At 33.5% G+C, this 12,468-nt stretch overlaps 2 protein-coding genes across 2 annotated transcripts; one reads left to right on the top strand and one right to left on the bottom strand.

The window, feature by feature from the left end:
* The first annotated feature begins 2,839 nt into the window (after positions 1-2,839).
* LOC126695186 (uncharacterized) lies at positions 2,840-3,878 on the top strand. The gene has a single exon (XM_050391849.1). The coding sequence runs from the start codon at positions 2,981-2,983 to the stop codon at positions 3,632-3,634; it is 654 nt and encodes a 217-aa protein (XP_050247806.1). The 5' UTR covers positions 2,840-2,980; the 3' UTR covers positions 3,635-3,878.
* Positions 3,879-6,890: 3,012 nt separating this feature from the next.
* On the bottom strand, positions 6,891-10,923 carry LOC126695185 (putative protein FAR1-RELATED SEQUENCE 10). Its single transcript, XM_050391848.1, has 4 exons — positions 10,646-10,923; positions 8,553-9,633; positions 8,032-8,475; positions 6,891-7,902 (listed from the first exon to the last, which is right to left on the bottom strand). The coding sequence occupies exons 2-4, from the start codon at positions 9,582-9,584 to the stop codon at positions 7,297-7,299; spliced, it is 2,082 nt and encodes a 693-aa protein (XP_050247805.1). The 5' UTR covers positions 9,585-9,633; positions 10,646-10,923; the 3' UTR covers positions 6,891-7,296.
* Between the last annotated feature and the right edge of the window lie 1,545 nt (positions 10,924-12,468).

Genomic DNA, 12,468 nt, shown 5'->3' with positions numbered 1-12,468 from the left:
TAGCTGAAGTGGTAAAATAGGACTTATGAATAGTATCAAAAAACGTAATAGGACTTATGAATAATAGTAAAAATAAGTTGAATAGTAGCAAAAGTAAGTTAAATGATAAAAAATGCTGACTTTTTAAGTCAATACCAAACACAACCTAAGTATTAACAAGGTTATCGCTATTAAAAAAAAAAAAGTATTAACAAGGTTATCACTACCGCGCACTTTTGATGTGATGGTCACTCTACAAATATAAGTACTTGTAGGGGTGTGGAAGGCAAGGGACAGGATTCAAGTCTCCAAGAAAGAGTTTCACACACATATACACTTAAATTAAACTAGAGTATAATTTCTATCATGTTACCCTAGCTAATGTTCATAAATCATTTTACTAAGAACACTCACATTAGCATGTGTAAAATAACATAAGGGGTGAATTTTACATAATTAAGCTCAAAAATCACTCACATAAGTCAATCTAAAAGTGTGTAAGCTTACATTGTTGTTACTCTAACCATATAACTATACATGACTACTGTAATTTTATATCTAAATATTTTATTAATTTCTTCAATTTTCTATTATTTTCTTATTATTCCGTCTCTCTCCCTCTCCCCTCTTCTGTGCCCTCACTGACTCTTAGATAAATCCACCCTCCACTGCACATAACATAAGTCAATCTAAAAGTGTGTAAGCTGACATTGTTATTACACTAACCAAATATATATACATGACTGCTGTAACTTTATATCTGAATATTTTATTGATATCTTCAATGTTCTATTCTTTTCTCATTTTTATAAGTTCTCATTTAGGTTCACCACTAAAATCATATTTTTACTTACTGCTATCAAATCTGTCATATCAATAGGTGTGAAAAGTTTTGTCAATTTTTATTGTGTCTATAGACTTTCTTAAAAAAAAAAAAAAAAAAAAAAAAAAAAAAAAAAAAAAAAAAAAAACGTAGTTAATTAGAAATCTTGTATCTAAAATAAAATAATAGAATTTAAATAATATTTAATTTTTTTTAAGTCACATTTAAATATATATAAAAAGCCTCATTTTAGTTTTTACCTAAGGCCTCCAAATACTTCAAGCTGCCTTTGGGTGGCTAGGTGTTGTTGGGTTGCGGTAGTGGATGGATTTATCTAAGAGATAGTGAGAGCAAGGAAGAGGGGAAAGGGAGAGAGATGAAATAAAGTTTTCCAACTTAATTGTTGTTAAAAATATTGTGAAATTTTTTTGTCTTGCTCTTTTTAATATATTTTTTTTTTTTAAAGAAGTGTTGCATTCATAACATTTTCATAACAAATCCTAGGTGTTAAGTTGTTACTAATTATAACTTGAACCAATCACTGAAATTACTTTTTTACTCACTAATAATAGCTAGTAATAATCTGCCACTTAGGATTTGTTGTGAAAAATGTTGTAGACGCATTTCTCTCTCTCTCTCTCTCTCTCTCTCTCTCTCTCTCTCTCTCTCTCTCTCTCTCATTTGATAAAAAAATATTATTTTATTTATTGACTAATATTTGAGCTTAATTAATACTACTACAATGAAAAAAAATAACTCTATTAGTTAAAATTTGGTGGCTTTTTTTTACTTGGGCACCTTAGGCGACTGCATTATTCGCCTATACTATCGAGTTGCCCCTATAGCCACCATCACCACAAGTCACAACCCATTACAAAATTTGATCATCCTATCACAAACCTCGATTGACCCATCAACTGAGAAACCCAAATCAAACCCAAAACCCAAAATCAAATTTGATTAGCAACCAAAAAAACTATAATGGTAATTCAAAATCTATCCCATTAATGGAAATTTGGTGATGTGGGTCTCACATTGACAGGAGACATACAATGAGAGAGACCTAAGGTCTTGCTCATTTTGGTGATGTGGGTGTTCGGTCTTGTTGTGGTCGAAGTCACTGAGAGAGAGAGAGAGAGAGATAATAATAATAAAAGAAAAAAAAAGTTATTTAAATAAAATAGAATGTAGAATAAATAATTTGATATAAGTATTTTTGTAAAGTAGTTGTGTAAAATAAATTTTTTTTTTTTTTTAAAAGTAAATTCTTATGCTTAAATGGACATAAATTTTTGCATGAGCTGATATAAATTTTTTAATGACTAATGGACAAAATGAAAATATAGAATTTGGGATAACTTTGGCAGAGAAGCAAATCTCTTGTAAAAGAAAATTGACTTAAACTTCAAAGTTTACCTGGAAGAGGAGAAGATGGGATGAGGATTGAAGACGGGTTAATAATTGTATATTTGTATTTAGCATTATATACTATTATTCTATCCCTTGTAATAGCAAGCTAATTGTTTCTTGTCCATGGAATTATTAAATATGATTTGCGAAAAAAATTGACTTGAACTGGACTCAAATAAGCCCGAATCATGTTCTGTTGGGGTATTGATGTGGGACAGGGATGAGCCTCTTCTGATTAGACCCGCCCTGCATTCTATTTGTTGCTATCCCAAAGAAACTGTGAAGACAAAGGAATTTCATAAAGTGAGAGAATTGAATTCTACGTCTATGCTTTCTAGTCTTGATGGTGTTGTAATGTAAGACAGCTGGAGAATTAACCGTGTCACAAGACCCGCTCTTCACTCCAAGTAAAAGTCTTGAGAATTAACCGTGTCAGAAGACTCGTTCTTCACCCCTAGTAAAAGTCTAGAAGGATTACTTGGTTTGGCTCCCTAAAAAATAAAATAAATAAGTTGTTGGCTGACTTGGGGTCTTTTTCTTTCCTTTAAATGTACTACCCAAGAGTCCCTTTTTCTTTACTTTTTTTTTTTTTTAAATAATATATATGTACAAACACCATGCTCCTTCATTATATATAGTGAAGTGAAGCAAGATTTCAGCACCTCTCAATTCAATAGTCATAGCTCCCTTTAAGCTCTCCCCAAAAGTTTCCTTTTCTCCACACGCCAAAAAAAGAAGCTCTTAAATTTTGTTGTTATCATAAAGATCATGGATAACATCCCGTCCCAGCATCCATACATCCAAGCTGCAAGTCAGTTCAGCCAATTGGCCCAATTCTGCTACCATCCCAACAAAGCTATTAGACTCTTACTCTCAGTCTCAGCCTTAACTATCTTATTTTCTAGCTTTTCATTACTCCCTTTCCTTCTCCACTCCTTTCATGTCTACACCATTTCTACTTTACCCATAAAACTCTCTGGCTACACAATTGACAAGAACTACGTGTTCCTACTTTGCAATGGACTCCTAGTTTTTATAGTCAAGAATTCCGGTCTGGTTGGGAACTCTCATTCCCAATCAGGGGATAATCTTTATCTTAATGAAGAACATGGCATCAAAAACGGATATTGGCAGCAATCAGTACCTGAACAATCAGAGAATAAGGCATTGGATTTGGATGAAAGTAAAATTGTAGTTATGGAGGTTGAAGAGGAACAAGTAATAGCAAATGGGTCTTTGTCATTGACTACAGTAGGAGGAGGAGGAGAAAATGAGCTTTTGACTATGCAAGATGAAGAAGAAGAAGAAGAAGATGGATTTGGGCTACTGAGTACGGAAGAGCTAAACAAAAGATGTGATGATTTTATAAGAAAGATGAAAGAAGAAATCAAATTTGGAGCCAAACAATTGATCATAGTTTAGTTTTGGCAATCAAAAGTCACACTGTGCTAGTCAATCACCCCGTTGGTGTGAGATGTCTGTGACTTGTAATTTAGTTTTCCTTTTTCTGGAGGGTCTCTCTATGACTTGTAATTTCTTCTTTACATGTCCCTAGATTATGAGTAGAGTTTTACTCTCCTAAGTCCCAGCCCTCTATTGTTCTAATTTTAATTTAGTTTAAGCCTGTTTAATAGTAATAATCTTAAGCTTTTTAAATTCTTGGTCATTTCCATCAACTTTTCAGTACATTAGGTATCTTTCAGAAGCACAGCATGAGGTGGGTTTTTACTTGTAATCAACGTCATTAAATGTTAAATATAAAGACCATGGCAGTCTTTTTAAGTTAATTTCAACAATGGACTAAGGGCTGTGCATAAGACTTTGAAGGTGTATAATATATGTGGATGGATTAAAAAATATATATTATCAATCATAGAATAAATAAATTAAGTAACTTGTGAACAAATTCGAGTTTGTTTTGACAAGAAAATAAATAAAACTTGAACATGTAGTCTAACTTGAAAATAAACTCAAATATGGTTTATATTTAAAATAAAATTAAAATAATCAAATCAACCCCAATTTCTAATACAAACCTAGTTGAAGGTGAGATAGTCCTGTAAATTAAGCCCTAGTTTTGTTATTTGTTTCTAAGAAAAAAGGACTAGGAATTAAAAATTAAAAAAAAAAAATTGATTTCATATGGTCCAAGTCTTGATTTGACTGTTATTCATTCTTTCACGTGATTGACAAAAGAAGCTACCAAGCAAAGTCCCCACTTGACTTGAGACTTGAGAGGCCGGGTCATTCGGAAACAAACAAATGCAAATGAGTCTCAAGTCATTCATTCACACCAGAGACAGAGACGAGATCGAAATTAATGCATATTCGATGCCTCTAATCTCTATCTCTAAAATAGATAAAGCCAAATTTGCAAATATTAGTATTATTTTTAATGAATGAATCTGCAGACCAGGAAGGATAGTCCCTTTCCCATTTCATTGTCTTAAATTTTAGATGATATCTTTCTCAAAAAAAAAAAAAAAAATTTTAGATGATATGGCGTCATATATACTATATAATACTCCTTCCATCCTAATTTGTTTGTCATATTTAAAAAATCAAACTTTTTAAAGGAACATCATTTATTGTCTTGTCTGCCTTATAAAAATGTATAAGTTTACAAAACTATCCTTAAATAAATTTATCAGTTTTTTTTTAAAGAGTTATTTTTAATGAGGCAAAGTTAGGCAACTAAAAAGGTGCCCCAACAAGATTGATTTTTTAAATATTTGTTAGTTTTCTTTTCAAATAGTTTTGAAAATAAAGTAGGGGTATAATAGAAAAATTAATAAATTAATGACTTTTATTTTTAAAAACAGGACAATATTTTGGGACATCCTAAAATGGAATAGAGGAAAAATAAATGGGGACGAAGAGAGTAATAAATAAACAGTACTTTTTAAAATTCATTTGAAATGGACTAGAGCCTAATGGGCGCATAACATTGATAAGTTCTATATCCAAGACATGGGGGAGGTAATCACACTCACAGAGACAGATAATTTTATTGTGTGCAAGTGCAAGAAATAGACTATAATATAATAAATGAATACTTTTTCAATTGAGCTAGCTAGTGAGCCTAATTTGTGCAGTGATAACTGATAAGTTGTAGTATATAGTATGGGTATTATACCAAGCTAAAGAGTAGAGGCACTAATTAAGCAAGACATCCAGGTCCAGCATGATCAAACATTTCCCTATCTCGGATTCTATGCCTCTCAATTAGCGTGTTTTAATGTTTACAGGACAGCCATATTCCGCGCATGTGTTTTTCAAAATCAACCTCAAGCACACATGGTAAGGAAAAATCAAAATAAAGTTGAAACAAAAAGGATAATGACACTGACAAAGACTTTGCATATGCCTAGGTCTCCTCTCCTTGGTTCCATACTCGACTCCAATCTCAATCTATATTCTACAACCGCGCATAGTGGGAGACATGAACTTCACCGTATTTGACCTGCCCGCATCAAATGACCCCCACTATTAGATTTGAGTCTATTTTGTGGTTAACATACAGACACTGAATTTAGAAATCTAATCAACCTGTTCCCTAATCAAGAGTTTAGACTTAGACCAAGGAAAACAATTTTTAGTACAAGTTAGACAAATTCTGGGACACTGAAGACATTGAATTAATTTCATGGCTTAATTTCTATACATCTTGTCCATTGAATAGTAGTCAATAACTGCACTTCAGTCCATGCGTTCTTACCATGCAAGTTTAAGATGCAATTAAGTATAACTATGAGGTTAGGATTGTTTTCATTAAGTATAAAAAAAATATAATTAAAAAAAAAAAAATGATATGAAGCCAAGAGCTTTGTGGCTCAACTAACACCTCTTGGTATTTCCAATAAACATGTTCAGAATTCAAATCCCCCTTACCACATTGTAGTAACTATCAAATTATTCAAAAAGAATACAAATAGGATTTTCTTTTGAATTTTAAAGAGAGAAGTTAAACAAATACAATAACCAAGATTTATGTACTTGTAAAGTAGAATTACGCTCAACCTAACGAAGCCTACTCCCAGTAGCTATTTGCATGCTATATGCATTCTAATCCATCAATGGCCATAGTTATAGAGCCCTGACATCAGATCTACTCATATGTACACAACCAAGGTTGTCAAAATCGAAATCCTATGTAAGATCGTGAAAGGTAGGTGGAATCATGGATCCTACATTATTTGAGAAAAAAAACAAAAAATACACATTGATATATTAAATAATCACATAAATTATATATTCATTGATATAATTATCATATATCACTACATCCATTTGTAAGCATCATCTATAAACATCCTTCTACCAAGTTAAAAAAGATTATAAGAAACCAAGATCATTTAGGATCGTTAGAATCGTATGATCCTACCGATCCTGAACGATCGCAAAGATCTTTGAAAGATCCGGATCGTTTAGGTAGATGGATAGAATTATAAAATCATAGGATCGTAGAATCCAGATCAGGATTTTGATATCCACGAACACAACAACAATACAAAAATGGGATGTTTATAGCAACTGAGGAAGAAATCCAATGAGTCTGCACCTTGATCATTCCCATCATCCCATGCATCCTAAAATAAACAATTGCGAGTTATAGTGTTGAATACCCACTCTCAAAATGGGTAAAAATTTCACTCTTAATTCACACTCTTAAAGAAGAAACACCAAAAATTTCACTCTTAATTCAAGGAAGAAGAAACACCAGCTTCTTAATTCACCCTCTTTAAAAAAAATAAAAAATAAAAAATAAAAATTACATTTACACTAACAGATGATCAGTCCTCACACATTTTATCAACATTCAATAAATAATCAAAAGAAAAACAGTAAGGGGGGAAAATAATGAAACTGGTGGGGACTCATTAAAAAAGAAAAAAAAAAATCTGTACTTCCCTGACCCTACTTAGTTTGAAACTATCAAAAGGATGAGCTTATAAATGTCAGTAATTACTTTTTGCTGCCTTCATCATGACTTCCTTTCATCTTCCAGAAATCCCTAAATCTCTGAATAAATAGGTCCCCAAGTGAAGCACTCACATTGGCCAGCATTGCTAATTCAGCAAAACCTAAGATTCGCTGACATTGTTAGCTGCTATATTCAAAGCAAATTCATCAATCACTGGCATATTTCTAACATGCTCAAGTAGTCCTGTAAGTTCTCTATGAACATAATTAAAACGTTCCTTGGAGATTAATGACTCCGTCAATAAAGTTGCTGCAAGAGAATGAAAAGCTTGAGTGCATTCATCGCTGCTGCTTGGAGCATGTTGATCATCCATAGGAACTAAAGAACTTTCTAACCGCCAACGATGTAGACAATATTTTTCTGGTAGTTCAAAGTAGTTCTTCACCACAAGTACTCGAAGAGAGTGCCTGCATAACATTCCTGAATGTTCAAACTCCTTACATGAACAGTGAATTTGCTCACCGTCTGGTATCCAAATCACCAGATACTCCCCATCCATTTTCTTGTAGTGTCGCACAAGATAAGATCCATTTGCCATTTCTGTTGTCGCATATTCCATGGAAAGCACAATTTCATGTTGTAACACATTGAAAGCATAAGGTGTGAGAATGCTCCGTGCATGTTCTTCAATAGGCATGCATGTCTTGATATGCATAGACTGCATTTCTACTCTGGGTCGATTTTGAAGGTTAGCAGCAATTCCTACCTGCAAGGTCCAAAAACAAATCCAAACAATTTGTCAAATAGAAGTACAGAACCATGTGTTTTTTTTTTTTTGGGGGGGGGGGGTTGGGTTTGTGTTTGGGTTACTGGGTTAGTCCTGTAATCTGCATACCTGCTCAAAGAATACTTGCAAACATGTATGTGCACTTAAGATTCTTTTCAAGAATGAGTCCAAAGATTGTGAAAACTCGGCTGTCAACATATGAGCCAAAAAGTAACTTCTAATGTAGGAAAGTGGCCAGGATGCTCGATATGAAAATAGTAATGCAATATGCTTATCAGGAACGAGTCCAAACCGAGCAACCAAAAGATTCCATTGATGCTCAAAATCTTCCACACTCTCTAGATGACACAACATATCAAAATCAGCTTTAAAATCTGCATACTGAGACCCAAGAGGCAAAGAGAACCAACTGGATAATTTGGACAGAATATGCGATATAGAAATCACATGTTTAGTATTTGGCAACTCCCTTGCTATAGCATCTCTGAGTCCAGAATCTATATCAGTTAGAATAGTCTGTGGGCGTCTTCCTCTCATAAATCGAACAAAAGTCTGTTTAAAAAGAGAAAATCATAAAAAATTACATGAAGATAGACGCAAATTGATCATAAGAATTTGCGTCCACAAACCTGTAAAGCCCACGCAAATGAATGAGAGTTTTCTTCTTGTAGCAAAACAGAACCAAAGAATATTGCCTTGCCATGACTATCTATACCAAACCACGCTCCAAGAAGCAATCCATAGGTAATAGAACGATATGTGGTGTCAAAAGTAACTACATCACCAAAAACTGTATATGCACGTACAGAGTCACCAAATGTCCATGCAATATTTTCAACCTTACCATTTTCATCTGTAGTACAGTCATAAAGAAAATCTGGATCCCTCTCCACCATTGCCTTGCAAGCATCTACAAGTTCCATCATATCATTCTCCCTTTTCTCACTGAGCAATGCATCATTTTCTTGGACAGTCTTTTTACAAGTCCGGACAAAATTTCTAACATCCTTCTCTATGAAGGGCAACTGTCCGGGTTGAACTCCTTTTTCTAACTCCAACACTTTCACTATCCGGTTCACAGGAAACCCAGCTTTGGAGAGTAATAGTATGCGTTCTTGATCGGCCTCCTGTATTTTCCGATAAGCAGGAAGTAGGCGAACTTGGTCATCTTCCAATAATTCATGGTTATGGACATTACTAAATTGTGAAACATACCATTGAGTAACACTGTCAATGATTTCCTTTGACAAGTATAATTTTGCATCACATCCACATCGTACTGATTTACGGTCCCTTGGATGCTCCACATTGGCTTTTTTCCTTGGTTGATTAAAGCCTGACCGATAACAAACAAAATCTCGTCTATATACCCCTAAATTTTGGCTTTCAGTTGAACGTGCTTTTCGAATTGAAAACCCATTCTTCCGGGCAAAATTGCTATAGTATTCAAAGGCATCATCGTCACTTTTAAAAATTTGACCCACATAAGGAGTAAAGACTGCCTCTGAGGATGATGATGATGAAGCCGTTGTTTCACTCTTTACTAGCTGAGAGCTTACTGAACTCTGATCATCTCCTTCGTACTTGATATAGCACTTCCAATCTCCACATGGACACTGTTGCCTTCGAATCCAGATGTTATTTGATGGCTTCATTGACATTTTATCGGGAAAAAAAAATGTCCCAAAACTATTGTTCTTCTGCTTGGTGCTGAGAAAACACAAAAAGAATAAAATATAAAAATTTTAGAATCAATTTTTTTTTTTAAAGAAAATTTATTATTTGCTTCAAAAGAAAATGATTTCATTCACTCATATTGAAGTAAATATAACTATTTTCATTAATTCAGCTTATATTAAAACCACAACAAATATAATTTTACAATTTTTCTGCATTATGTATTTTCCTTGTTTATCTTCAATTGTTCACTTGTTTCTAATTAACCATGGAGGAGAGGCATTCAAGAATCAGAATGTGAACCCTCTAAACTAAAACATATCTTTTTGAAATACTGCAACGAATTGGGCTTTGCACTGTGAAAAATGAAGTAAAACAAACAAGCCAGACGTACCTTCACAGCAAAGGTTGAATAACAAAATGTAATGATTCAATTCAATCTGGTTTCTAGGGGGAAATGAATGGGAATGGATAAAATTTGACTTAATTCAAGTTAGTTACCCTCCAAGAAGAAGAAAAAGAAAGGAAGAATTAAGACATAGATGTGAGAATATTATGACTAATTCCTTGATTGTAACTGTCTTGACTCCACTTCTTGCAATCTTGCAACTACCCCCACTAACAGATTCTTGGTTCTTCTTGACTCTCTTACAAGAGTTACACTGGTAATGCTCTCACTTGGACACATTACACAAAAGAATTTTAAAAACAAAAACAAAAAGATTCTGAATATACCCAATTCAAGGTTTAGTTTGACATAACATAAAGTAGAAAACACAATTAATAGGACCAATTTGAAAAAAAAAAAAAAAATCTAAATTTAGGATGGGTTCAGGGCCGGCCCTTCCCTTAGGCGAGTTAGGCAATTTAGTTTCAAATGAATTACAAAAATAATCTGGCACATCCTTTTAACCAAAAAAACAAAAAATTTGGTAAATCCTATTAAACATTGGTTCTAAACAAAATCATTGACCAGATAAACTACAAATCCGGTCTAAGAGATTAACCACAAAACAATCACAAATCAAAACCCTAAAAATTTTACCTTTCTCTCTAGTCTCTGCTCTCCGCCTCTCTCTAGTCTCCAGTCTCCACTGTTCTCATCTGCTCAACAGACAACAGCTCAAGGCTCAAGGCTCAAGCAAGGCAGCAAACTTGAAGCTCCTCCGCCTGGACGGCTGGTCCAGCTGGACCGCCTCAGCCTCTCTCTGATTCTCTGCTCTCCGCCTCTCTCAACTCTCAACTGCTCACCCCACCTCACCGTATCAGGCTCTGAGGTTCAGGAATCAGGTATAAAATTATAAATATTTGGGCCATTTTATTTGTTAGAGAACTTAAGATAACTTTGTTTATTTGGGCCCTCCCTGTACCTGGCTGCTTTTGTAACTTTGTTTATCACTTATCAGTTTATCATTATGGCTGCCTGGACCCTCCCTGGACTGGGCGTTAAGTTTGGGCCTTCAAGGTTTTTTTTTTTTTTTGGTTATAGAAAGGATTTGCTTTGTGTTTTTTTTTTTTTTTTTGGGTGGGTCTTACACTCTTATTAATAAGTCTTGTGCCAGTGTTATGGTCGTGCTTAAATTTTTGTTATGCTTGTACTTAATTTTTTTTTTAATTTATACAGGTTGAGATTACTAAAATCTTGTTATTGTTCAGTCAAACTACAACAATACTTTTTATATAAATCAGGTTCTATTTCTCATTTTCTCTACACTTGAAAGTTATTTTTTATTTTAGTCTTTATAAATATATTGTTTGATTAGAAATGTCTACTAGAAAATATGCATCTGGATATGAAAAACTTAAAAAAAGAAAAAAAAATTAATTGAATCTCAAAAATGATCAATGGATAAATTTGTTATTAATAATAAACAAAATATAACACAAAATTTAGATGAAAATATCACAAATGAGCAAGAAATTCACCAAAATAATTTAGAAGCAAATGGTGTTCAATTTTGCAATACAACAAATCTTGATAATGAACTTCAAAATAATTTAGAAGAAAATGAAAATAATAATGAAAAATATAATATAAAAATATTAAATAAACATTAATTTAATTAATATATAAGTATAAAAAAGACCTCATTTTTAGTTCTCGCCTTAGGCCCCAAAATGTCTAGAGTCGCCTCTGTTTCCCTTTTATCCTCTCTCTGCCTCAACTCACGTCAAACCGTGCTCCATGGCTGACCACCAAGCTCTCCTTCTAAACCTCCATGGCCAGAGCTTTTCAAGCTCATCACCTCCAACCACGCACCACTACCGAAACCTAGCCAAAATCAAATCACGACCACCACCACGGCCAAAACCCAGCCAAAATCAAATCGCAACAAAAACCCAGAAGCTTACGAAATCACAAATCAAATCACACCTATCTAAATCAAAGCACAAAACCCACAAAACAACCAAAATTACAAAATGAAAACACTGAAAGTGAACCCACCGTTAAAAAAGCATATATTGATTTTGTTATTATATTTTAGAAGAAGAATCATCTTGTTGAATTAATTTTAGATCCAAATTAATCAAACACATACCACAAGCAAGAATGATAGACTGAAAGCAAAGCCAAAAAAATGGTATTTCCTAGAAATGTGTTTTCAGAAAATAGAAAGGGTAAGCAAAATATAAAAACTATTTGCTTCATAATCTCAAATAAATAAATAAATAACCAAAAATCACACATCATAATCCGGTGAAGCCTTGTAAGCCGCAATTTCACCTAAGAAGATCGTCTGAGTTAAAAGGAAGAGATTTTCATAGTCTTTGGCTTGGCAACACAATCTTCGATTTCTTTTCTTGACGTGACTTTCGCTCACTCCTCTCCTGTCAACTTAGGCGACGTTTAAAGAGAAATATAAGGAA

This window comes from Quercus robur, chromosome 8, assembly GCF_932294415.1.
Source record: "Quercus robur chromosome 8, dhQueRobu3.1, whole genome shotgun sequence".
Lineage (NCBI taxonomy): Eukaryota > Viridiplantae > Streptophyta > Magnoliopsida > Fagales > Fagaceae > Quercus > Quercus robur.
Note: the sequence above shows the minus strand (reverse complement) of the source record. Positions and strands in the feature narration are given on the sequence as shown.

What these genes read in the sequence shown, in the direction of transcription:
- LOC126695186 (XM_050391849.1), top strand. Translation starts at nt 2,981, where the DNA reads ATGGATAACATCCCGTCCCAGCATCCATACATCCAAGCTGCAAGTCAG.
- LOC126695185 (XM_050391848.1), bottom strand. Translation starts at nt 9,584, where the DNA reads ATGTCAATGAAGCCATCAAATAACATCTGGATTCGAAGGCAACAGTGT. An exon ending in CATTTGCGTGGGCTTTACAG is followed by an intron (nt 8,476 to 8,552) that starts GTTTGTGGACGC and finishes CTTTTTAAACAG; the next exon opens with ACTTTTGTTCGATTTATGAG. An exon ending in TGCAAGTATTCTTTGAGCAG is followed by an intron (nt 7,903 to 8,031) that starts GTATGCAGATTA and finishes TGGACCTTGCAG; the next exon opens with GTAGGAATTGCTGCTAACCT.